This window comes from Galleria mellonella, unplaced genomic scaffold, assembly GCF_026898425.1.
Source record: "Galleria mellonella isolate WM207_F2 unplaced genomic scaffold, CSIRO_AGI_GalMel_v1 utg57, whole genome shotgun sequence".
NCBI classification, from domain to species: domain Eukaryota; kingdom Metazoa; phylum Arthropoda; class Insecta; order Lepidoptera; family Pyralidae; genus Galleria; species Galleria mellonella.
Window position 1 is genome coordinate 2,794,872 of NW_026442119.1, and position 27,897 is coordinate 2,822,768.

Below are 27,897 nucleotides of genomic sequence, written 5' to 3' on the forward strand. Positions count from 1 at the left end.
TTTGTCAATAACAAATTTTACATTACTAGATTATATATTCGACACTGTTTATGTAGAAAGTATGCAAGCAGGTTGTCTCTGAATTTGATAGGGTTATACGATCAATAAAAAAAAAAAAAAAAAAAAAAAAAAAAATACAAAAAAAAAAGAAAAAGAAACTGACATATCTTGATGAAATTTTACTTCTACGGACTACTCAAAATGAATGTGTTTATGTCTATCCCTCTCTAACTCATTGGTAATGACGTAAATCCAAAGAGCAACACACTATGTGAATTATGCATTACATCTATTCTATTCTGAAATCTTTGGTCTATTTTCTTTAGTCTCTGTAATCTGTACTTATACTATATTTCTCTTTGATATTAGCGTTGCTCGTGGTCGGTTGTTTTTATTTTGTGCTTTATTTAATTTCATTAAAATGACTTATAATTTGAACTTATGATATAATTGTTGAAGTGAATAAACTATCAAAATGTCGCTCGAAATTCCGTTAATGAGTACAGATGAGGTAATTACTTTTTGCGTTGAAGAATTATGTCCATAGTGATAGACTGTCTTAGTGGAATTATAATTTAATTTTTTTCCTAGGTGATTGAGCTAGATCCTGATCAATTGCCCTCTGGAGATGAAGTCCTCGGCATATTACAACAGGAAAGATCTCAACTTAATGTTTGGATCAATGTCGCGGTAAGTATACTAACTATTCATTTTATGATATAATCTCTAGTCGTAATTTCACTGGCTCAATGGCCATAGGTTTACGATTTCAAATCATAAATTAATGGACATTTATACTAATCAAGTAACGTAAAATAATAATCTGGCTGATAATTGTAGGTAATGACCAATGAATCTGAAACTAGGTGGTTCTATATGTAACTATTCAATATTCTTTTTTTTTGTTTTATATCACTGAGGTGGCAAACAAGTATATGGCCCACTTGATCGTAAGCAGTTACCATAGCCTATGAATGCCTTCAATACCAGGGCTACACATATTGACGACATATTGAACAATTCCTCTGAGCTAAATCTTTCTTAAGACTTAAGGGTTCGATACCACTTGTAAGCCTGGGATCATCAACAATTCTCATAGCTTGTTGTTGCACTGTGTTTTCTTCTTCATATCGTGGCTGAGGCATGTGATTACGATTTGTAGTCTGTGCCACCACCTATACTATTTTGTGCTTTGTAGATTGAATTTCATTTGACAATGTGTCTGAAGAACTTTAAGTATCTGTCTACAAACTGTAGACAACTAATATGTCCTAAATATATGATATTACAAAATAAAATATGCTAGGTAGGTTAAATCAGTTTATGTTATATTAATGTGTTATAACTGTATGTAATGTACTTTTACTTAAAGTACTTTTGTACCAGTCATTTTTTTTTTGTAATGTGGTCAATAAAGCATAAATAAAATAAAAATAAAATAAAATGTAAAGTCTACCTATATTAGTACACTTTATAATTTAACAAAGTCTTCTTCTGTTGATTCTTACGACACCCACAGGAAAGGAAAGGGTGGTCTATTCTATGCCGGGATCACACAACTGGTTTGATTTTTGGGGGAAAGGATTGTTAATAATAGATTCTATCAGCCCCATTGCCAACAATATACCCTGTAGGTTGACCTCCAGGCAGTTCCCCCTGGAAACCATCGTAGTTAACTCTTGTTGTAACTTCACGATGGGTCAATTGACCTGCCTTCATCCTCACCTATCATCTATCACTGGTGCCCTGCACATAACGATAGCGCAGTTAGAGTTGCCACTCCATTTTCACTCATTATAAAAAATTGTTTTAATTTGTGTATTAGTTGCTACCAGATTATACATATCCATTTTTTTAAACATGATTATGATGATTAAGAAATACCTCAATACTGTAATAATTTATCTCCAATAAATATATTTTTTATAGTTATTTTATATTCTCTTATATTATATATTGTCTTATTATATATTGTCGATAGGTTTTATTCCTTTAGATATTTTGTTATATCGTCATAATCGTAGAATACTGACGAATCTAACAAATATTACATATATAGATCCGTCAGTATTTTTCGACTATGACGATATATTCTAGGAGCCATTTCGAAAATACTGACTCCATCTCAGTCAGACTTTCTCAAAATTTTCTATAAATGATCAATTATAAAAGAATTAAGACCCATTTACAAGACCCATAAATACTAATGGTGTTCGTGTATAAATTTTATTTTAGCTTGCATATTATAAACAAAAGAAAATCGATGACTTTCTTAAAATATTGGAGGCGTCCCGAGTGGACGCCAACATCGACTATCGAGACTTTGAAAGGGATCAAATGCGAGCCCTCGACATGCTGGCCGCATATTATGTTCAGGAGGCGAACAAAGAGAAATCAAAAGATAAAAAGAAGGAATTGTTTACAAAAGCTACACTCTTATATACAATGGCAGACAAAATCATCATGTATGATCAGGTAATTTGTTTTTTTTTTTATATTTATAGTATAACTAAAGGCATTACACATATTGTATTCCAGATCAAATGTACTTTTTATTTACATAAATTACCATAACTGCTCAACTAATTTTAATGTAATATTGTAAATTTGTATTGTTCAACTTGAGAGATTGGATAATATTAATCTCATTGTATTGACTGTAAATGACACTCATTATTTTTGATAGAGTATAACATTGTTACCTGGTTCAGCTAGTTAATAGTACATGTTTATTATATGTATTATTAACTGATTTACAAATATTAAATATTGTACAAATAGTATATAACTAAAATATATGTCTAAATAAAATATTTTATTTGTACAGGACAAGATAAAATAAATATTATAAAAAACCAAGATACGCTAGTTTGTTGTCTCACAATGTAATTTTGTGTAATCTTATTATAAATATAATAATAATAAATAAATTCTTTAATAAAGGCAACCAGGGCCCACAAAATTTTAACAATATTAATTTGTTTTATGTTTAAAACATGCCAGACACTGACCTAAATAATTCCAATATGTTTTAGAACCATCTTCTCGGTCGAGCATATTTTTGTTTACTTGAAGGTGACAAAATGGAACAGGCAGATGCACAGTTCAACTTTGTGCTCAATCAGTCGCCAAATAATGTCCCCTCATTGCTTGGAAAAGCGTGCATAGCCTTTAATCGCAAAGATTACAGAGGTGCCCTCGCTTTCTACAAGAAGGCTCTTCGAACAAATCCCGATAGCCCTGCCGCTCTCAGATTAGGCATGGGACATTGTTTTATGAAATTAAACAACCAAGAAAAAGCTAGGTAAGTTAATCCTGTATTTGATAGTTTTTTAGCCTTTATAATTCTTACATGTATACTTATTTATACAAAGCAAAATATATTTTTATTTATTTTTTCAGAATGGCATTTGAGAGAGCCCTGCAGTTAGATCCACAATGTGTTGGAGCCCTTGTAGGCCTCTCAATTTTAAAACTCAATCTACAAGAAAATGAGTCAAACAAGATAGCAGTTATCATGTTGTCGAAAGCATATGCTATCGATCCCAAGAATCCTATGGTTTTAAATCACTTAGCTAATCATTTCTTCTTCAAAAAGGTGAGTTGAATTTTGAGTTGGTTTTAATTCCATTTAAGATGTTTTGTAAACAAATTTGGCATGTCATTATTAGAAATTATTTTTTCTACTAATATACAGAAAAATCCATAATATTAAATAATAATGCTTAATCGATTGTACATATAATGAGGAAATTGTTTTTTTGTGTTACTAGGACTACAGCAAAGTTCAACATCTCGCTTTACACGCGTTCCACAACACGGAAAACGAGGCGATGCGCGCCGAGAGTTGTCACCACCTCGCGCGAGCGTTTCACGCGCAGGGCGATTGCGATCAGGCTTTCCAGTATTACTATCAGGCCACACAGTTTGCGCCGCCCAACTTCGTGCTGCCACACTATGGGCTCGGCCAGATGTATATTTATAGAGGAGATACAGAAAATGTAAGGACATTAAATATCTTTGTTCACAAAAATCACAGATTTTTTTTGACTTGTAACAAGTTTTTGACAGTCCATAAATCTCCTTCTTACACATGCATGACTAATTCGATATTCGCAAAATTTTATGCAAGGGTTGCTTTCTATTTGTAAAACGGAAAAAAACAAACAACATATTGGTTATACACCATTATACTGTGTTAATATTTAAATTTTATATATTTGTAGGCCGCGCAGTGCTTCGAAAAGGTTCTAAAAGCCCAGCCCGGTAACTATGAGACCATGAAGATCCTTGGCTCTCTATACGCCAATTCACCGTCTCAGTCGAAACGAGATATTGCTCGGCAACATCTTAAGAAAGTAACCGAACAGTTTCCTGACGACGTAGAAGCGTGGATCGAGTTAGCCCAGATATTAGAACAGAATGATTTACAGGTATTACAAGTTGTATTTATTTATTGTAGCATAATAATTACTTATTTATTTGAAAAAAAAAAATCCATCTATGAATTTGATTAATATTTGGTCAGAGAATAGTAGCAGTTTTGATCGAACAGAACTATTAGCCGTTTTTATACTTTTCTGTGGAACTTCATTATATCGTACGTTTTTATCGTCACGATACAATGGGGTAGCAAAATGTATCTATTTGTATAGAGACGTTTTTAAGTATTCCATACAATATAAATGTAGTCGTGCACAATCACGGCACTGCCGTAATCTATCCGTGGCGGACGTAGGCCCTCCTATAAGATTGTCGCAGCAATTCTGCGCGTGTATTTTTTTTTTTATGGGTGAAAATGGTATGGTAACTCCGCCTGCGCTAACGGGATACGCTGGCGGAGCACCAGTGAAGGGTGATAGATGAGAATGAAAACAGGCCAGTTAGCCCATCATGATGAATTCATCAGGAATTAACCATGATAGTTTCCAGGGAGAACCGCGAGGAGGTCGACCTGGTTGGGTATATTGCTAGCAATGGGATTCTCAGTCTCCATTACTAACAATCCCTTTCCCCCCTCTGCGCGTGTATTATGTCTATGTGTGTATGCATGTGCCTGACTGCGCTGCTCTTCAGATTATAATTTTTAACGTGCACGTTTTACGGCGATATCTTAAAACATCTAGGCTCCCTGTAAGGTCGTGGCGGCAATTGCGCGACTAGTATATATGTACAAAAACATTAAGTATGTGTAACTGAGGCGATGTTCCCAGGTACGTGTTCACACTGCTTCCTCCTAGGGGGATTCCCATAAATTTAAACACAGCTATATGGTTAATTTTAAGGCAAAATTACAGCAAAATCGGTTAAGATGAATTAGTTTTAATTTAGATTGCAAGATTTTTATCTAAACAAATAAACAAATATACATGAAAATTAAATCAACATATAATAATAAAAAAAAAGGCTGAAATATCGTGGAACTGCATGATAATAACTTGGACGTTGACGATAAATCGTGCACGATAAAGAATAAAAACGCCCATTGTACCGTGACGATAAAAACGTACGATATCGTGAAGTTCCACGGAAAAGTATAAAAACGCCCAATAAATGCATTGTCATGTTGTGGTTAATAAAATATGATCAACTTGAGAATTTCATATACCTGAACGATCTCATCCTGTTGTGAATCAATTCGGATAATAATTTTTAATCGAAAGAGTTACTCCCAATGCTTTTTCTAGCATAAAATATTAATCAGTTGACTCATGAAAAATTTGTCAAATTGCCTCTTTTTTTTAATTTTATGATTATTTTATAAGTTTGATAAGTTCTTAAAATAACAAATTTGTACAATTCTAGGGTTCCTTAAATGCTTATAGTACTGCAATGAAGATATTGAAAGAAAAAGTAAACGCTGATATTCCAGCGGAAATTTTGAACAATGTCGCCGCCTTGCATTATCGGCTCGGGAATCTGCATGAAGCTAAAAAATATCTGGAGGAGGCTTTAGAAAGGTATGGTTATAATGAATTATGAATATCTTTTTATATATATTATATATGTATTTTAACATTTATATATATTATTTGTAGCCAATAAACCATTGTTAGCCATTTATGTTGACAAACACACATTCATACATCTCTAAAAAGAGTCTTAAGTTATATTTTTCATTATTGAAACTTATTTGCAGAGAAAAAGCTGATGCGGAAACACTTGACGCCCAGTATTACAACTCTATAGCAGTTACAACCATGTATAATTTGGCACGATTGAATGAAGCACTCTGTGTATACAATAAAGCTGAGAAGCTATATAAGGATATATTAAAAGAGCATCCGAACTACGTCGACTGTTATTTAAGGTATTTTCAGATTCTTGTCTAACATTTAATTATTTTAGATCTTTAACTTAAACTTAAAAAATATAATATTAAAGCGTAGTGTTATAGTAATTAAAATAGAAATTTACTGTGAAAGTGTTGCATTATTTTTTCCGCTATTTTTGGCTATTTGAAAGGATATCTGGTTGATATTATATATTGAAGGACAGTCATGCTGACACAGAGTAATACGATAAATAGTTAACAACGAAATTATAAAACTATTATTCTAAAATCTTAGTTTATGTCGCCGCATAGATAAGAATAAAAAAATAATTAATGAGTTAATCGGGAGTAGCAATTGTACACAAAATGTAATCAAATTTCAATCAACCATCTTGGCATTATTTAGTAATAAATTTCCAACCTTTATAAATTTTCGTATAAAAGCAAATTATACTATTATCTATTGTAGCTTGTTTACATAATTAAAATTTTTAAGGAGGTAATTTAAACCTATGCGAGGAGAGACATAAAACTTTTATTATTAATATCTATATTTACATATACTATATTACCTTCTTATCGTTAAAGGCTAGGTTGTATGGCTCGTGATAAGGGTCAGATATATGAAGCGTCTGACTGGTTCAAAGAAGCACTCAAAGTGAACACAGAACATCCAGATACTTGGTCACTCTTAGGGAATCTCCATCTGGCTCAGCAGGAATGGGGACCAGGGCAGAAGAAATTTGAAAGAATTCTCCAAATATCCTCTACATCAAACGACGCCTACTCACTGATCGCTCTCGGTAAGTAATTCATTGAAATCTTAAATGGGCTTACCATATTTACTACTGGTACATATTTACTACTGGGTACTATTTTCCAACGACTTAAGTCATATAGGAATGTTAATTTGGTTGGTGATCTTAATATAGACATATCTCCATCGAGTAAGGATCAATTTTCGACTGATTATTTAGAACTAATTTCTTATTATGGCCTTCTTCCAGGATATTCTTCACCTACTCATAAACTAACCTGTATAGATCATTTCTTGATAAAATCAAGATATCCAGTAAAAACACTTATTATTCAGTCTACTATAACAGACCATTTTGCAATTTTAGGTTCTGTTTGTATGGAGAAACTAATATACAAACAGAATTATTTTTATAAAACTAATGAAGAAGGGCTTGCTAGTGCTCTAAAAAAAATAGATTTTACTCTAATTTATTCCACTAATGATCCAAATACAGCAGCTTCATATTTAATTAAACAAATCCAGTTAGCCTTATCTAATAATACCAAACTAAGTATCTCTTCTCGTAGACGAAGTGTTATTAAACCTGGGATTACTCCTGGCATGTTAAAATGCATGTGCAATAGGGATCGGCTACATAAAAAACTAAGAAAAGCGCCTGATGATGCTATATTACAGGTCACTTATAAAAGGTACCGTAATTTTTGTAACACTATAATAAAAAAGGCTAAAATATTATATGAAAAACAAGAGCTTCGGAAGGCTGGAAACAACGTCAAGCAAGTATGGAATGTCATGAAAAATATCGTCAATATCAATAAAACCAATTCTATAGCAACTGACCTACTTTGCTCTCAAAACAATCCTCAAGAGAGCATAGATAATATTAACCAATTCTTTGCTAACACTGGAAAGAAATTAGCAGAAACATCTTGCACTTCAAGTAAAGCAAATAGAAATAGACATGAATCGTCTACTCTAGATTCCTTTGTACTGGTTGAAACTGATGAGCTTGAGGTGGCTCGACTCATTGACTCTCTTCGTAATAACTGTGCAACTGGATGGGATGGTATTTCTGTAGGACTACTAAAAAAATATAAAGATATTATCATTTCACCGCTTACTCATATTTGCAACCTCAGCTTAAAATCCGGTATATTTCCCGACGTTTTCAAAAAAGCTATTGTTCATCCAATACATAAAACGGGAGATCGTAGTTGTGTAAATAATTATAGACCAATTTCGATACTTAGTTCCATGTCCAAAATTTTAGAACGTATTATAAATTATAGATTAACAAGTTATCTTGTGTCTAAAAATATCTTATCTCCGAACCAATTTGGTTTCAGAAAAAATGTTTCTTCCAGTGATGCCATTCATGAATTGGTTGATTATGTGGTTGCAGGTCTTGACGATAATAAAAAATGTTTAGCAATATACCTTGATTTGGCTAAAGCATTTGATACCGTTTCGATACCTTTATTAGTTGATAAACTCGAAAATATTGGTATACGGGATGCGCAACTATCCTTATTTAGATCCTACCTTATAGGTCGTTCTCAATGTGTAAAAATTGGCACTCTTACTAGTTCCTACCAACCTGTCACTTATGGAGTTCCTCAGGGGAGCATACTGGGTCCAAGTTTATTTTTGATTTACATTAATAATTTGTGTGACCTAGAACTCGAATATGGTAGAATTTTATCTTATGCAGATGATACTGTATTAGTGTTTACATCTAATAACTGGTCCGCTGCCTTTGAGATAGCTCAGAAAGGATTTAACTGTGTTTGTGGGTGGCTTAATGATAATTTGTTAACTCTTAACCTTAATAAAACTAAATTCATGACTTTTACAATACGTAATTCTACTCAACCACCACCAAATAAATATAAAATTGTTTTCAACGAGGGGTATGACGGGTCTTCTTCGGTTCCCAGGGTATTTTGCTTGGATAGCACGAGTTCAATTAGATATCTTGGTATAACCTTAGATCAAAATCTATCTTTTAAACCTTATATTGAAATCTTATCTACTAGATTACGTAAACTTATCTATATATTTAAACAATTGCGTCTTTCTGCTGATACACACATAATCCGGTTGGTTTATTTTACATTATGTCAATCCATTTTGAACTATGGCATCTCTATTTGGGGTGGTGCTACCAAATCGCACTTCATAAAAATTGAACGCGCACAAAGAGCGGTACTTAAAGTCTGTTATTTTAAACCACTATTATATCCCACAAAAGAATTGTATAAAATCTCAAATGTTCTTACTGTTAGACAATTATTTATTCTATCAGTAGTTTTGAAGCAACACAAACTGACTAATTTCGATCCTTTTATGATAAAGCGTAATCATCTTGTAATTAAAAGTACTGTTTGTAAGAAATCCTTCTGCCAAAGATTTTTCTCTTATCTTGCCCCCTTTCTGTATAATAAATTGCATAATGTAATTTCTATATATGCTCTAACTTATTACAAGTGCAAAACTTCAGTTAAAAATTGGCTCCAAAAACAAAATTATGATAAAACAGAAGATCTTTTAAAACAGATAATCTAAGATATATGAATATAAAACCACTTACATACACGCACACGCACACAATCACACATGCGCACATACACATATACATACATTGACTCACACACCGAACAAACTCATATATAGTCACACGTTCAGATACAAATACACATACATAACATACACTCTATAACATAAACTCGTGTCACACTTTTTTACTTATATTTTAATGCATTCTTATTTACCCTAGCATATAATTTGTTTTTGTTTTAATGTTATACATACCGAAAGCTATTTATTTTGTATACGCGCTGTATCTGAATTTTTTATGTACTCACCATCACCTTTTTTTTTTGTGAAAGTTTTTATTTGTATAATTTGTACTGTTCGAGGTAAGGGTCCTGGTGACTTGTAATACAGGTTTAATACCTAGTACAGGCACCAGCTCCCACAAATAATATTGTTAAAATGTTTTGCAAGTTATAGATGTTAAGTCCTTAATTGTTTGTGGTGAGAAATATAATAAATAATAAATAAATAAATATTTGGAAATCTGTTGGGAATCAAAATGCAGTGGTATCAAAGTGCTGGGATTTAATGATTAAGTATATTAAAAATATGTTATTAAAATATTATCTTTCCATTTTGATATATTTAAAATCTGTAGGTAATGTTTGGCTTCAAACGCTACACCAGCCATGCCGCGAGAAAGATAGAGAAAAGAGGCATCAAGAACGTGCACTGGCCATGTACAAACAAGTGCTCAAAAATGACCCGAAAAATATATGGGCAGCTAATGGCATTGGTTGTGTTTTAGCTCACAAGGTATGTGTACTTTCCAAGCAATCGAAGTGTAATGTGTTGTGAGAATTGAGACATTTCTAAAAATAGGAAAACATATTTCCATCATTATGTCAGTGAACATTATTAACAAGATGCAAGTATGGATGCTAATCCAAAATTTATTCAAATTGAAGAAAAAATGTCTTCGAATTTTGTCTTTATTGTTGAAACAAAATAGTTTCAGAATTCAATATTTGTAATTCAAAGTCAGATTTGGAAATATTGAATATTTATTCATAGACAACTTTAATTAAAAAGTTACATATTTTTTACGCAAGTTGTGTGAACACCTCAATAACCTAAACTTGAGAATTCCATTTACACAAGAATATGTACACAAAAAAACTGCATTATCGCAATATTATAATCTTATATATTCCACGAATATAACCCACTATGAATATAATAATCCTGTATTATACAATCACTTTCCTATTTTAAAATTTTCATCCTTAGAATTTAAGATTTAGTAATTTACTAACATCATTGCAAATTAATTTTTTATGAAATGTGTCTTATACAGGGTTGTATAAATGAAGCTCGCGATATATTTGCGCAAGTACGCGAGGCCACGGCCGACTTCCCCGAAGTTTGGATGAACATCGCGCACATCTACGTCGAGCAGAAACAGTACATCAACGCAATACAAATGGTGAGCTAATTAATAACACTATATTGTCATATACCTATGTTGCACAATCCATTTTGCGCCAATGAAATGTGTAATTAATTCAGTGAAGGGGTTTCATCTGTTATATTTTGTAACACTAAATAGTTGCTAACTTGACTTACATTAACTATTTTATTTTTTATCATATAATTTGAATTGGTAATCAAGTTCGTCAACTTATTTGTTGGTCTGATGATAAATGTTTAGTCGCTATAGATATAATAGGTATATATATATATATATATATATATATATATATATATATATATATACACCTCTTAGAATGGCAAACAAGCTGACGACCCACCTGATGGAAAGTGGTAACCGTCGCCTATAGACATGAGTAATACCATGGACATAACAGAGTATACTGTTTCGCCCATGAATTGCCATTCCTGAGACGTGGTTGCCGCGATCCGTCGGGCCCCAAACTGGAAAAATCCGGTGATCGACAGATTGCAGCACTACTGGTTAAAGACGTTCTCGGCCAGCCATGCGACCTTAACCGTGCAATTCCAAAGTGCCCTCGAAAACAGGGCGCTCCCGAACTTCCTTACAACCGGAATCACTCATTTAGCTCCCAAGACGGACGATACCGCGGATCCATCTAAATATCGCCCCATCACTTGTCTTACAACAATATACGACGTTAATATCCATTCTAAGCGTTAAGATCTCTCGTCATGCGTACGAAAATAAGTTCCTATCTAACGCTTAGAACGGATGCAGTGGCGGTAGCCGCGGATCGAAAGAGCTGCTCCTCATTGATGCTGTCTCTGGCCACGTGGTTAAGCAGAACCGTCGAAATTTCTCCGCCGCCTGGATAGATTATAAAAAGGTGTTCGATTCCGTGCCCATTCATGGCTCCGGAGGATACTCGATCTGTACAAGATCGACGATACAGTTCGAGTGTTCTTGGAGGCATGCATGGGGCAGTGGACGACGATCCTGACTATCCAAAGTGAGCGATTGACGGATACCGCTGACCGGATTGAGATCAAGAGGGTAATATTCCAGGGCGATTGTTTGAGTCCACTTAAGTTTTGCCTGTCTCTGAATTCTCTCACTGGAGAATTCAGGGACTGAATTTCAATATCGGAGAGGAGGTACACGAGTATCTCACCTTCTGTACATGGATGACTTGAAACTACTAGCTCCGAGCGTCGAACGCCTGACGGAGCTGCTAAATATCGTAAATTATTATAGAAGCTCTGTTAGGATGGCTCTCGGAATAGACAAGTGCGCGGTTCTCCATTTGCAGAGGGAACGGGTCACTCAAACTGAAGTGACCGTCACAGATCCCTCTAATATCAAAACCCTCTCCGAGGCTAAAACATACCGGTATCTGGGCATGTCACAAAACATCGGTGTGAGGGAGACGGATATGAAACCGTCAGTCCGCGAAGAATTTTTTACGCGCATTACAAGAATACTGAAAAGTTCCTTGTCGGGCGCCAATAAAATCCGAGCTTATAACGGCTGGGTCATACTCGTACTCCTTTACACTTTTGGCGTGCTCAGATGGTCTCAAACCGATCTCGAAACCCTGGATTGGATATTCCCTTTATAGAATGCATCACTCAAAATCGTCAGTCATGAGGCTGTATATATTGCGAAAGGCTGGTGGTTGAGGCTTATTAAGCGTTAAAACCATGCACAACCGTGAGATTGACAACTTCAGGAAATATTTTCTACAAAAAAGAGACGAGGGTTTGCATAGAGAGGTCATAGAATGTGACAAAGGATTCACCCTTCTTTCTCTGGCTAAAGAGGACTGGCAAAAACCCGAAGTCCAGGGTACCTCTCAGTGAGAGGGCGTATGGAAAGAGAAGGAGTTGTACGGAAGGTTCTTCAAAGCCCTTCACGGGCCATACGTCAACACGAAGACCTCCGTCCACTGGCTACAGTCCGGTGATCTCTTCGAAGAGACCGAGGGTTTTGTCTGTGCAATACAGGATCAGGTGGTTAAGAAGAGCAATTACCGAAAGCACATTCTGAAGGATGGCATTGAGGACATCTGTTGGGCATGTCGCCATCCCGGAAAGTCACTCCAGACATGTGCTTTCTGGTTGAGTGAGCGAGTAGTAACGCTTGACGGTGGTATTGCAGTACGAGAACTGCATCCGCAAGTTCCGCATGCACCATGACGTGGAGTGGCTGACGTGGGTGGCGCGCGCGCAGGCGCTGGCGGGGCGCGCGCGCGCAGCGCGGGCGGCGCTGCTGCGCGCGCGCCGCGTGGCGCCGCACGACTCCGCGCTGCTGTACAACGCCGCGCTGGCGCTGCGCCGCCTCGCCGCGCACGTGCTCAAGGACGAGCGCGCCGAGCTGCGCGCCGTGCTGCGCGCCGTGCACGAGCTGCAGCTCTCGCACAAGTACTTCCTGCGCCTGGCCGCCGCCGACGCGGCCGCGTCCGCGCCCGGCGCCGCGCCGCCGCCCGCCGGCGCGCCCGCCGACGGCGCCGAGCGCGCGCGCTACGAGCCGGCGGCGGCGGCGGCCGAGGCGCGCACGTGCGCCGACCTGCTGTCGCAGGCGCAGTGGCACGTGGCGCGCGCGCGCCGCCAACACGACGAGGAGCTCACGCTGCGCGACCGCCAGCGCGAGCAGCGCGAGGCCTTCCGCCGCCAACAGGTACGTTTTGTGTTACACCACTACAGCGGCCCATCTCAATACAACCACTTGAAAAATATATTAGGTACATTGCATTTTAATATTATTATAATCGTGTTGGGTAAAGAGAAGGGAGAAGGACAACCCTGGTTCCCGTAGTCCTCGCGTGTAGGTCTTCTTATACGGGTCATTCTTTTTTTAACCTACATGTTGTTAAAATTTTTACTTAAATTTCCAAAAAAATTATAACGCTTTCTAATCAAATGTTATATGTTTTGTGATAGCTGAATATCTATTCTATCTGAAAAAGTTGTTGGCCGCGAAGTTTACAAATTTTTGTAAGATTTTCAAGGCCTTAAAGATGGATTGGACTAATAATTGTACACCTTCGTCACAATATCTTTTATTTTTTATTTTTTTGTATCAAATAGTTTAACTCAGATAGCTTGCAAATTATTTGTTATAATAATAATCAAATGGTTCTTTTAGAAAACTTACAAAGCAATACTTCCGTATGTAATAATAAATAATAATATATTTTTAATCTTATACCACTCTGTCACAATTGCAACTAGTTTGAAGTATATTTTTGCTATAATTCAATTTTAACCACTTCTAGCACAGAAATATTAATGTCGTAGACTATATTATAGTTAACTATTTTTAATGTAATTTTTCCGAAATTGTACTATTCATAACAAAATATAAAAATGGCCATATAAATTTTAAAACCAGGAGACATTGTCGTGACAGAGTGGTAGAATATCTGACAGAGTTGTTATTCTATCAAATATCAGGTTGTATTTTGGAATAAAACTAGTTTTAAATGTATTTATTTAGAATCTTTTATTACTTCTTTAGCATAATTAAATATTTAACAGTCTTCAGCTTTCTTAAAACCAAAATACATACTAATTAGTATAATTAAATTATAAGACTTTTAACTGTTTGTCTGTCTGTTTGTTTCCTTTCTTCTTTTATTTCCTTGTTGTCATTTTCTCTTCATCTTACGATGTTCTCTCACGGTTATGTCAGCCACAAGTTTCTTACGAGTATGATATCTCGAGATGGTTCTGGCTCTGGGGGTTTTGCTTAGAATTTCACACGTTCTCTCTGTAATATTTTGATTTTATAGTCACCAGTTGCTACATTTTAGTAAGGGGCTGGATATTGTTTACCCTGTCAAAAAAAAGGTAAAGGTCTAATTACATTTTGTGGTTTGTACTCTGTGGTTTTCGATTGGTTAGTATTTTCCAGTTTTTATTAAAAGCTATTTGAAGTTGATATCGGACTTGAAAGTCAATAATTACCAAGCTTCATTTGTTTTTTATTCCGTGTCATTGCTTCAGGACTAGCCTTTTGCCATATATGCCAGTTTTGTGTGTCAAGTTATTATAACTATTTGTTCCGTATGAATTTATGTTTTCTCAAATTTTTTGGTTGTAGGGTTATTTCGATTACCTCAGCTTCAGGTAAAGTCAAAAGCTCTCTGAATGAGTATGATCTGGGTCTGTTTAAGAACATTCCTCTGTGAAATATTTCCTGAGCGACGTTAGGTTTTGGGTCACTCGTTTCCTTATTTTGTGTAGTTAATACATTAGTGCGAGACTCCTCCGCATCCGTGGGGCAGCGTGAGCTCTGTTCCGAAAAACATTGTTCAGAGAAGGATTTTCCACAAAGTTTAGTACCCTCCTGGGGTATGTTTGTTTTGAATTCCTTCGATTAAGATTATATTTACTAAATCGCATAAATGTTTAGAATTCATACGGGTATGGTTTTTATAGGAAGAAGAGAGGCGTCGCCGCGAAGAGGAACAGCAAAAGAGCACAGTGGAAATGCTGCAAAAACGGCAGGAATACAAGGAGAAGACGAAGAACGCCCTCCTATTCGCGGAAATGCCATCAGAACCGAAGCCCAAGGGCCGCGGCCGCCGTCGCGACGAGTACGTCTCTGACTCGCCCAGCGACAGCGAAGCGCCCAGGGAGGAAGGGTACGTACGAGTATCTATTTTTTTTTTTTAATTGGCAAATGCTGTGTCCTTTATGCCACCAATAAACAGGAATATTTGATTGAATAGTTTGAATTGGCAGCCCTTGTTGTTCTTAACAGTTTGTATGGGAAACAGAAAAACGGAGATTTACTTTTTTTGGGCAATTTTGCAATTTTTTTAGGAACCTTCCTCTAACTGAAACAAATATTTAAAAAAAAATTAGCTGAATTGGTCCAGTTATTCTCAAGTTTTATGCTTAGGTAAATGAAAAAATAAAAATTTTAATTAAACTTATGACTGAAATTTTATTAGATTTTTGTAGTAAAACAAAGTTTTAACATAATTTTATTATGAAAATTTCCAGAGAATCGAAAGTTCGAAAACGAAAACGCGAGCCCAAAGAAAACAGGAAGGGACGATCGCGTAAACGTCGAACCTCAGGCAGCGAAAGTGACCCGCCGCGGAAGAAGGGCCGCAAAAAGGTAACTAGTGTTCTAATACTTACTAACAACTTATTAACGTTTCACTGCTACCTCTCTCTTTATTAGAAAATATAGCCTACTAAAGCCATACTAGTAGTCCGCGTCGGCTCTTTCTTTTTCCGTAAGACCATGTTTCCATGTGATATTTGAGTTACCATGATTCCTAGTAGCGGATAATATATAAACATCTAATATTTCAGGGCGAAAAAGGTATTGGACGTCGCGAAAAAGCCAAAGCGGCCGAGGAGAAGCTTAGCGCGAAACAACGCGCCAAGATCGTCTCGAAGGAGACCATATCAACGTCGGAGTCTGACTCAGATCACGATCGCAAAAACCGCAGCCGCAGCCGTAGCCGTAGCCGCAGCCGTAGCCGTAGCGGTAGTCGCAGCCGCAGCCGCAGCCACAGCCGCAGTCGCAGCGGCAGTGGTAGCCGCAGTCGCAGTCCGCCCACTAACAAAGGCCGCAAGAGGATCATTTCGGCTTCAGACAGCGATGGGTAAATATCATTCAATATAAGAACTGTATTTTATATATTAAAAAAATATATCCAGGACTGATGGATCACAATGAAAATAACATATAATTGTTAACTGAACACTTTCATTTTTAAAAATGAGCACAACAAAATATACATTTGCACTCAGTTGGTTGATATTCAGTAAGAGAGCAAACTTCATTCAGTGATCCGTTCCACTCTGTCTCCATCCAGAAATCCTACATACATACAAAAATTGTATAATTAATATGAATTAAATTTATATGAGTAAATAAATAGTTTATTGTATTACATTAACTAAGCATAACTTTAACATTTCAGGGCAAACCGGAAGTCGCTATCCAAAAGCCGTTCCCGGTCTCGTTCTAAAAGTGGATCTCGAGCTGGCTCGCGATCCAAAAGTGGGTCTCGGGCTCGTTCCCGTTCTAAAAGCGGTTCTCCTGCTAGATCACGATCCAAAAGCGGATCTCGATCCCGGTCGCGCTCAAAGAGCAAATCTCGATCCCGGTCGCGCTCAAAGAGCAAATCTCGATCCCGGTCGCGCTCAAAGAGCAAATCTCGATCCCGGTCGCGCTCAAAGAGCAAATCTCGATCCCGGTCGCGCTCAAAGAGCAAATCTCGTTCCCGCTCTCGCTCTAAATCGGATTCTCGATCACGCTCTCGATCCAAAAGCGGATCACGTTCCAAAAGCCGCTCGCGCAGCAAGTCAGGTTCTCGATCCCGATCTGGCTCAAGATCTCGCTCCGGTTCCCGGCCTGACACACCTGTCTCAGCAAAATCAGTATCCGCCAGCGAAGACGAAGCATAAGTTCTGTATATTAATTATCTACTCATGTAGTTTCTTTTAATTTTTATTTAAGGTACATTAATATTGTAATAATATTTTATCTAGCCTGCAATTATTAATAAATATATAAAGTGCATTTTCATTTTTTATTTTTACGGTGTAATCTCCTAATTTGTATTATCGCTGTATTATACAGTCACAACATTAAAGCAGCTATTCTATGCTCCTTATGAACATCTTTTTATGTATAGATTACATTTTTTCAGGAGAGGCAGAACTGTAGTAGAGGTCACGCCGGTCACGTTTGCATATGACGTTTCCTATATATTTGTATGGGGAGAAGTGCTTTTATATTTCGTCGTATGTTTAAATTGTCACGTTCTCTATTCAGTCGGTCGTATTCGTGGACCATGTCGTCCTTGTTTTCACTCGGGTCGCTGTGGTCACATGTAACACAATAAAGTAAAAAAAAAAAATTACGCCCCGGGCAAATTGTCTGCTATCCGTAGACGAGGCTCATATTACAACGAGCATAATTTATATTTAATTGACATTTTGTCCGCTACCGTCATCTACTGGGACCTTTTTTCTTATCGAAATTAAACTATTCCATGTATATATAGGAGCTAACGATACATATAAAGAAAATATTAAAATCGGTTTTAAATATTGGCAAGAATTAACATTGTGTCATGGGATTTTTATACAGGTTGTCCGGTAATGAATGGATAGCCTTGAAGCGTCTTATAGTTAAACTTATGACCGTCCTAAAAAAAATATGAAACAAAATAAGTAAGTAGTACCTTTGTTATCTTTATTTTGAAGAAAAGTAATTTTTTTCTATCTTATTTTACTGTCCTGATCACTATGACCAGAAATGAATGAATCCTATTGGTTTTTTATTGTTTTATTATAATACAATAACTGTGCTGATAGATAAAAAGTGAATAGTATGACTAGCTATTGCAGTTTTTTTTTTTTTAATATGAAAGCTAATTTATTTTTGAAAAATATGCAAAAAAAAATATTTTTTAAAGTTCAAACCTCTAGGGTATAAAAAAATTTATGATTACATGGGTGACCAATAATTTTAAAATAATGTCTGTTTCAAGTAGATTTTACAATGGTACAATTCATGACTGTATCTATCATAAATAATGACTTATTGCTATTAATGTAGAAAAGGAGAAAATTTGACTAAATAACAAAATTTGTAATATGGGAACATTTTTTAAATTGAAATGTATCTCATCATTGGGGAATAATAAAAAACAACATTTAATATTCAAAATAATTTATTTTACATAAATTTACAATAAATGCTCAAATTGTTTTCCTCTCACTCATGCATGCCCTGCATCTTCGGATAAATGCTCTTCTGAGCAGTCTTGTGTACCGTCGCTCGTTTATTTTCGATGCGGCTGCTCTGACACGACTGCGTAATTCGTCCAAAGACTGTATAGGCTTACGGTACACTTCTTCTTTGAGGCAGCCCCAGTAAAAAAAATCAAATGGATTTAAATCCGATGAACGTGGAGACCATTTTTTACGCTTTAGGTATTAGCATAAAAATGGAGTTATTTTTTTTACAATAACAGAGCATTCTGAAGACGTTAAAATTTTTTTTAATAATATTGATTTTTTTCAAATTTCTCTTAAAATCAACCTCTTTGATGGCAAAAAAAAATTTTTTAGATATTTTTTTTCATTAAAAAAAATTAATAAAAATCGAAATACTGTTGTGAAAAACAAAGAATTTGAAGCTTCGAGGAACTATGAAAAACAAATTGCAGTGCTTTTAATTTTTCAGGGATTTTAGGGGACACTTTGGGATTGAAAAAAAAAACCGATGATATCCTAAGGTCATCAATTTTATACAGGTATACCAAGTTATCCAAATATCCTTAATTATGCAAATTTTTGTCTTTTTTAAGTCGGTTTACAATTAAAAAAAATTGTTTTTCGTCAAAAGCCATTCGCAGCATCTTTTAAAGAATCGTGTTTCTAAAACCCTCCTTCGATTTCCTATACGATCATTATTTCCAGAGTTATTTATTGTTAAAGTTAAAAACTACTTTTTTGTTTTGGCTGACGTTAACTCAGCGGCATATTATATATTATTGTACAGGCTTTTTGATTACGTTAAAAAGTATTAAATTTTCTAAAAGAGCTATTGTAAGAAACAATGAAAAAAAAATTTTTAAGTCCGTAGTCCTTTTTTTAGATTAAAAAAAAATTGAAAATTTTGATTAGGTAGTTTTCTTAGAATTACTCCAGACCCAAACATGATAAAAAATATTCACGGTCATGTTTGAAAACTAGACACTTGGAGCTACAATTTGCTTTTTTTTTGCTGTACGATCATTTTCCTCGGAGCTATATATATATATATATAGCTATATAGCTCGTTGAAAATCACTCAAAAATTTTATTTTTTTTATATCCCCTAATTTTCGTGACTAGTGTATACCGTTAGCGCTGGCTGGGTTATCATTCCATTATTATCTATTAAAAAAAAGACAAGTTATAATCGTATTTTAGTTGATCGGGTATTAAAAAAAATGTAACAGTAATAAAAACTAAATTGTTAAAATGTTGTATATTTACCAAATTTTAAAATACATGTTAGATAAATTTTCGAAGACACTCATTATTCAGTAGATATACGTAACTGAATTGCGGTACAGTTAGATATATTCATAAACGACATAAATATTTCGTTAACAAACTTGACCTCGTGTACAAACAACAACACAAATGTTTTTTGTATTTGTTGTTTGTTTATTTATGTATTTTGACTTTTTTACAATTCATTAGTTAATAGTGTTATTGTTTGTAGGTCGAATGAAAAAAAATCACGATTTAGTAGTTATAAAATTTATGTTGCTTGTATGAGTATATATATCTGTACCATTTATTTATTACGAGCTCACTGCAACATCAAAAACAGAAATATAAAAAAGGTCCAAAAATCGCAACTATTTCAAATAATGATAGATGTTAGCATTTTTTAACCCATTTAGAGAATATTTAGGTACGCTTCCAACTTTATAGATATATTTCAAAATTATTATAAAATTGTTCGATTTATCTATTAAGCTTTAGCACTAAATATATATTTTTTTCTATTAATAAATTTTAAAATGGGAGTTTATTCTCGTAATAACGTATATATTTATATAAACGAGCCTCGTGAAAAAATTTATCGACTTTCATAATATGTATATTATAAAAATGTAATAGGCCTTATTGAAAATCAGCTTTTCATAGAAATGCAACGTTTCTATAATAATTATAATACCACCTAACATATCTTTATCATTATAACACAAATTAACACAACCTTATCACATTTATAAAACAAATCATTTTCTACTATGCGGAATATTAGCTTCCTGTAAAACAAAATATAAAATATATGTTACATATTTAGTTTTAACAATTAAAATTGGGGGGTTCATCTAATGGACTGTCAAATATATTATTTCAAATATCTTATTATTAATAATTGAGCATTTTAAATGTAAAATCTCTGCATTAAATTAACGAAAGCTAGAGATATCAACTTGAGATCAATAAATTCTTGGTAAAGCAAATAACAACAGTATTTGATGAGGAACGAAATCACAGCTTTAAAAATAACTATTATATAGTATTTATGAGATTGACCTGAAGAATAAAAACTAGTAGAGTGGTCTGTACAAATGATCAATACTAAGTAATTAAATCTATTTTCTAAGTTGTCATGCATTTTTAATGACAGAAAAAATTTAGCAATCGGTTCGATTTTTGGATTGCTATTCTTTAAACCTATAATCTTTAAAATATGGTACTTTAACGTACTAGTAATATAGTTTCAGTCGGCCTAAGGAACTATTGATAACAGGGGGCGCCACCATCACATGAGTAGTAGTAGTAGTAATAGTGTAGTGATCTAGTAAACTTGAATACGACGCCACTATTTTCACCCTACGATAAATTTGCCAATTCTGGATAGATTTTATTCGCAATCAATAAAGTTACTAGTACTTCCGTTTTGATACGGTATAAATTTTTAACAAGACAAATGTAGCTATTTAATTTAATAAAAGTTTATCAGTCCTCAGGTCAATGTCATTAATATTAATATTATATATAAATTTACAAAGCTATAATAGGTAAACGTTCTAAGTCTTTATAACTAATTCTTAAACAATTCCAATACATTTCTCTCATAGATACTATTTTAAAATTTCATACAAATCTTGCTAAACCGTATTATTATTTTGTTAAAAATTTCGAGTAAAAATTCGAGTATGTGGCAGTTTCCGTTATAGCAATTAATCAGTTATAATAATGGGATACATAATCAATCATTCGATTATCAGTGATTATTTATGTGGCCGTGTGGCAACGACTGGCAAACCCCCTCCCCTCGCCCCTAGAGAGGTTTATGTTCAGCAGTGGACAGTTAGTCTGATAATGATGATGATGATGATGATTTACGTTGGTGTATTATTAGAATATTATGGTAGACCGCTTCCAGTCCTCTTCCACTCCATTTTGACATGTACTTTCAGTTGGAAATAGACAAGAAAATCATATAATGTTTATGAAATATAGTTATTATTTACAAAATTGAAATTTTGAATGAAAGCAATGACCATCAACATACGAGTTCAGAATAAACAACCAATCCTTGACATTACCATAAAACAGCACATGTCTAGTAATTAATTGTTATTTTATTTTATGTTCACTAAGAATAATTTGTTAGTGTCACGTTCATTTATAAAAATTAATGTCCAACACTTTTATATTAACTAACAGTGCCCATTTTATCATGTTCGATTCTGTGAAATTGACTTACTCATCTATATAACATTGTCTTGGTAACTCCTTATGGACTTCCACAATACGGGTTCGCCTAGTGTGGGGTCCAATATACTCATATTATGTGTTCCTTTTTTAAATAAATAAATTTATTTTATTTAGTATTTTGTCCTTTTTCTCTTTTCGTTTAAGAGTTACCTCTTGTCGGTGCAACTAATTCATGCATCTTCTTCCAGCCAGTTCTATCCCAGGCCATATCCTTGACCTCTCTATACGACATGACACCTAGTGTCCTTATTAAATTAAATTTTCAATTCGTAAAAAAGTAACAGTTTTGAGCAAGTTTTATACCAGTCAATTTTACAAACTTACCATTTTCTTTAATTGCACCCAGTATTATAACTGATCAATTAGTTACAAGACCTAAAGGTCGATTATTATCTAAATATATATCAGATAGTTATATTGAACAATGTTATCATTTAGAATGGTAAAAAATTATTGCAACGTACGCTGTGAATTGTGCACTATTAATATGAAATACCGATTACTATTAATGACTAGAATTCATTTAGTTTTTACATGTAAACATGATAAAACATGCCGTAGTGTACTTAGTACCTATATACTTTTATATGTATACAGAATGGAATCGAAATCCTCAGCATCTTTTACGGTAACGTTTTACTAGAGAAATGGAACTTTTTTTTTAAAAAAAACTAAGGTCGTAAAATGACCAAAAATTTTTGTGCTTCCCATACGAATTTAACAGCCAATCGTGCTGTATTAGTATAGAAAAAATATTTTAGTTCATTGATAGTGTTTTATAAATTTCCTTTAAAAAGATGGTGATGGCTTCGATTTCATCCCGAACCACCTTACGATTTTATATCTATTTTCAATATAATTTTACTAACAACCATAAAACCTATTCAACTAAAAACATTTTACTATGTTTAATTCGCTATATTTTTTAATAAATCTTATTTATTAGTTTTTTGCCTACTTATTAATGATTCTATTCATTCCTAACAAGAGTGCAAGTGATGTTATTACATAATAATATTTATTCAATTCATATAATTTTATATACATTCGTCACTTTTGTACAAGTTAGTAAAGTAACTTTTTTAATTATAGATGAGTATCGGGTATTTGAAAACTCGTTTTTTCATTGAATAATTAAATTTTAGCAGCACCTAATATCTTTAAAAAGATGTTACAACAAAAATATTTTAAATACATATTCTATATGCAATTTTCGATAAACAATGTTATTATATCTAAAAGCCACTACTGTATTGTGACGTTAATTTGCTTGTTTATTATTTTTCATTAATTTTATTAACGAATAAAAACAACTGACTTACAAAATGAAATTTTTAGAACAAAATACAAATACCTGATAATACAATATTACTAATAACATTTATTTCCCACAGTAATCAAATACCCTAAGGTTGGGTGTAAATGCTAGTGTGTTGATCATGTATGGCCACCATAATGAATCATATACAAATTCAGTGTTTAGAAACAATAACCTAATTACTTGTTAATAAGTCTTATAATAATGTATAAACAAGTGTATAATAGAGTAGCTTAAGCGAAACTGTGTTACACTAACAAGGGTCCTTAATATTTTGCGTACCATTCGAGTGACCATATGCAATTGTACCATTGGGAACATTGTTCTGTGGTCCACCTAAGAATGATGTGAATGTTGTGTCCCTACTCATTGGTGGTTCTAGGCCCTCTATAGGTATGCAGTCCAGTGTGGGGACTGTGTACTCCCTGTGAAATAAAAATATTTCCATTAGAGTAAAATAAATATGTTCACGATTGTAATGCCTTATGGGGTAATACAGAAGCATTAATTCTAGATTATTAATAGTATTTAATGTTAACACATTTCTACTCTCAATGTCACCATTGTTTGAAAGAAGAATAGAGGGTAACTCTATTTGATTAATCCATCCTTAAGTAGTGTAAGCGAGATGGAAGATACGTAAAAAGTTAACAGTGCAAATTTATTGGCAATTGAACAGTGTTAATGACGCAATTTCTACGTTAAAAATATAAAAATCACGATGTTCCTTTACACTGATTCCTGATATCACTCAATCGATTTTAATGAAGTTTTTTTTTAAATGTGTGTTGTTTGTTTCAACTTGAGAGAGGGGACAGTTTTATCACAATAACAGAAAATAGACCCGGTAGGTGGCAGTATGGGACAAAATAACATTTTCCGGGTCAGTCAGTTTAAATATTAGTTTCTTATTTGACTCACATCGAAACATTGTCTTGTGACTGCACAGAGTCGTTGACAAGTTGTGGCAATCTTTCCGGCTGCTGCAGCGGCGGCGGCGGGGTCGTTGGCCGCGCGCTGAATAAGAACACGCCTACCATTGCCAGTAGGTAGGACAAGAAGTATAGCGCGTGGAACTGTAAACAAAAAAAAATATTTGAAAATACTTTTATAACGATAATCCTGTAATTGGGAATCTTTAAATATACTTAAATGTTCATGGAAATCTTAAAATATTTGAGAAAAGTAATAAATTTTTGGAACTTGGTTGAAACCAAACATTATCAATTTAAATTTACAACTCTTTAGTGATGGTGAAAACCACTAATAGACCAAAATTCATCCAACTGACAGTGGTAGGCTATTAGGAATTATTCTTCTCTGTATTATGTTTAAGCTCTTTTGTTACTGTACTTATTTTTAGCTATATGTCTAGATACTTATTACAGATACATTATTTTACATTTAATATACAAGAGTATTAAAAATCTCACCTTAAATTGAAATATATACATTCCAGCAATAAGAGTATAATAATCGGCTGATAAAAATGACAGATGCAATATTATAGATCCTGCATCTCGCAGCATAAAGCTCTGCAGTATTTGAAATATTATTTGCACTATGCAGTAGCTACCCAACTGCAGGATCGTATCTAACTCGTACCAGTTGAATATCATCAGTTCACTGAACTCTAAGAAGAATGTCTGAGTGCATGACACCACACTGCCGATCAGACCGAGTAAAGCCAGGTAATCTGAGCATGAATGAATTTTGAGCATCATCTCTTGTAATACTGTAACCATTGCAAATAGCAAGGATCCTCCGAGACACAGCATGTCACCAACTAATTGGTTTTTACCTGTAAACATAATAATCTATAAATATCTCTTAAAAATATTAATAATCACAAAAACTTATTTATCTTTGTGGTCTAGTACACTTTTAAGGCAGTGTTCCTTATACCTCAACAATTCTGATTTCATCATATAGTTCTGAAATATTAAAAACTTGCAAGATATTTTGACACAGTATTACCAATATTATATACAAATTACAATAAAGTTGCATTACAAATCAGACATACCATCGGTAGGTGCACCTTCAACATCAGCCCACACTACACATACGACTGCCATGAGTCCCAGCGTGGCGCCAGCAACATGTGCCACCCCCAGCCTCTGGCCACGCCATGCACCACCCACTAGAGCTGCACCAACACCGCTGCATGCAAGCAGCTGTCAGCTAAGAACTGAAGTGAATCGCTGTGACATGACTAGGAGCCAGCTGGCTTCCACATCCAGTGTACATGCAATGAGAACTATCCACCATCTCCTAAAACAGATGTAATATAAATATTATTACCCAAAATTTTTAGTTAGATGTTTGAAATGGGTGTTAAATAAAGCAAATCTCATTTAAAGGTACCCATTTTAATAACAAAAAAACTATGTTTATTACTAAATAAAAAAAGGTATAATGTATAATTTGGTATGTATAAAAGTGTATAAGAGATTGGAGGAATATCGTACAAAAAAAATTGATACAAATATTATTAACAAATTAATTTAGTGGAAACACATTTTTACAAAATTGTAAAATTTTCATTAATGTGACTATAATATAATGATTAACTGGGATAAAAAGTATGGTATATCTTTTTTATTAATTCTATATTTAAAAATATAGATAAGGCTATCATTACATTAAGAGCCGATTATGAATGCTGTTATTCTTCATGCTATAGTGCTCTATTTACTTTAGAATAGTGTAGGTATCATTGATAGTTTTAAAACTGTACAGGTAAAACAAATAACTTACTTTGTCAATTTTTTTACTCCATTACATAGTAACATCGGTGTAAACAAAATAAACAGCGTTAAATATGGGACAACAAGCTGCCCGGTAATTGGGAACTGCCATGTAGCGCTCTGTAGTAACGTAGTCAAAATGCATTTTCCACTCAGAAGAAGAGACAGTACTTGACCTAAGAGTATGCTCCGCCACACTTTCCTAAAAGGAAAACAAATTTAACATAACACATTGTATCTTCATAATGTAGCAGATCTAACAAAAACATGAGAATACTAGCCATCGCCCAAGCTCTGAAAAGTACGCTTCGACTTTATCACTGAAAGTTACTTCCTCCATAGTTCTAGTATTAATTTTTAATAAATTAAGGATAAATTAATGACAAAATAGTAAATTTTTTATAATAACTTAATTAAGAATATGTCATATTTCCCAAGACGGAGAGCTAGGGAAAATCTGGGAAAAGTGAAAAACAACATTTTTTTTTTTTTTTTTTAGTACGTTTGTTCCGTTTGGAACAGGCTAAGGTCGGAGACCATGCTGCCTAGTCTTCAAAAAGATAAATTGTCTGGAATACAACATTTTATTATTGACAGTTTTGACAAATCGCATCGTAATTGTCTTTGCGACCACAGAGTATGTAATATCACTATGTGATAAGATTTGGCAGTGGCCTTACATCTACGAACTGGAAAATAAAAAACAAGTTTCCTTTTCAAAGCAACAATGAAATGAAATAAATGAATATTTGTAGTGTTGTACTACTATCTATGTATATATGTTTTAATCCAATCAATATCGACTGTTCTCATTAAAAAACTTAGCTATTTCATAAAAGAAAATTTTCTAATTTTATGAAAGACGTCTATAATAAAACGAGTACATACGTTTAATTATTTTATTTTAATCTAATCGAATCATATAATGAAAGAAATATATAAATTGTATATCAAATTGTCTACTTTAAACATTGACTACAAAAATCAATATGAAAACTTGTGTTTATTATCTACTAGTGTATATTAGGAAATTCAGATCTCAATATTGTACAAAATAATAAATAAATAAAAATGTATTTAAGAATAATTAAAACAAAAATATTTGTTTTATTTTTGTTAAAAAAATGTTCATCAGAATTTGATATAAAATGTATATATTTCTTTTATTACATAATTCGCGTTTCTATTATCAAACTATAGTATAATTATAATCCTAATCGGTTCCATTTTAAACATCAGGCTGGCCAACGTAATGAGAAAAAAAAAGGATTTTTGTGTAGATTGGTAAGATATTCCTGATCAAGTCGTTTTACGTGACTTGTATGAAGTGTGCTCTTTTATTCTTTGGTTATGTGCTCTTTGTAGATAGGCACCTGGCTACTTACATTTACTACGTTATTTATGAGTTGGTACTACCCTCATATAGTCAAATCCAAAAATGAATCTATGTATCCACCTAAATGTACCAATATTACGGAAGATATGAATATTAATACACAATTATTTATGATAGGCTTTTAACCAAAGTGTTGAC

At 33.9% G+C, this 27,897-nt stretch overlaps 2 protein-coding genes across 2 annotated transcripts; one reads left to right on the forward strand and one right to left on the reverse strand.

Moving 5' to 3' along the window:
- The first annotated feature begins 345 nt into the window (after positions 1-345).
- On the forward strand, positions 346-17,571 carry LOC113509666 (RNA polymerase-associated protein CTR9 homolog). Its single transcript, XM_026893056.3, has 17 exons — positions 346-511; positions 592-690; positions 2,236-2,475; positions 3,036-3,304; positions 3,403-3,598; positions 3,774-4,001; positions 4,227-4,433; positions 5,806-5,960; positions 6,140-6,310; positions 6,863-7,077; positions 10,228-10,385; positions 10,927-11,055; positions 13,183-13,701; positions 15,465-15,670; positions 16,035-16,152; positions 16,353-16,648; positions 16,970-17,571. The coding sequence occupies exons 1-17, from the start codon at positions 476-478 to the stop codon at positions 17,454-17,456; spliced, it is 3,729 nt and encodes a 1,242-aa protein (XP_026748857.2). The 5' UTR covers positions 346-475; the 3' UTR covers positions 17,457-17,571.
- A 2,624-nt stretch (positions 17,572-20,195) lies between these two features.
- On the reverse strand, positions 20,196-26,565 carry LOC113509763 (solute carrier family 35 member F1-like). The gene is made up of 5 exons (XM_026893175.3): positions 26,374-26,565; positions 25,640-25,887; positions 25,047-25,414; positions 24,535-24,689; positions 20,196-24,038 (listed from the first exon to the last, which is right to left on the reverse strand). The coding sequence occupies exons 2-5, from the start codon at positions 25,689-25,691 to the stop codon at positions 23,867-23,869; spliced, it is 747 nt and encodes a 248-aa protein (XP_026748976.2). The 5' UTR covers positions 25,692-25,887; positions 26,374-26,565; the 3' UTR covers positions 20,196-23,866.
- Between the last annotated feature and the right edge of the window lie 1,332 nt (positions 26,566-27,897).

Bases quoted from the DNA above. Each gene is read 5' to 3' on its own strand.
- LOC113509763 (XM_026893175.3), bottom strand. From the start codon at position 25,691: ATGGCAGTCGTATGTGTAGTGTGGGCTGATGTTGAAGGTGCACCTACC. The intron at 25,415-25,639 runs GTATGTCTGATT...TTATGTTTACAG, and splicing joins TGAAGGTGCACCTACCGATG to GTAAAAACCAATTAGTTGGT. The intron at 24,690-25,046 runs GTGAGATTTTTA...TTTTGTTTACAG, and splicing joins TGTATATATTTCAATTTAAG to TTCCACGCGCTATACTTCTT.
- LOC113509666 (XM_026893056.3), top strand. From the start codon at position 476: ATGTCGCTCGAAATTCCGTTAATGAGTACAGATGAG. The intron at 3,599-3,773 runs GTGAGTTGAATT...TTGTGTTACTAG, and splicing joins ATCATTTCTTCTTCAAAAAG to GACTACAGCAAAGTTCAACA. The intron at 5,961-6,139 runs GTATGGTTATAA...ACTTATTTGCAG, and splicing joins CTGGAGGAGGCTTTAGAAAG to AGAAAAAGCTGATGCGGAAA.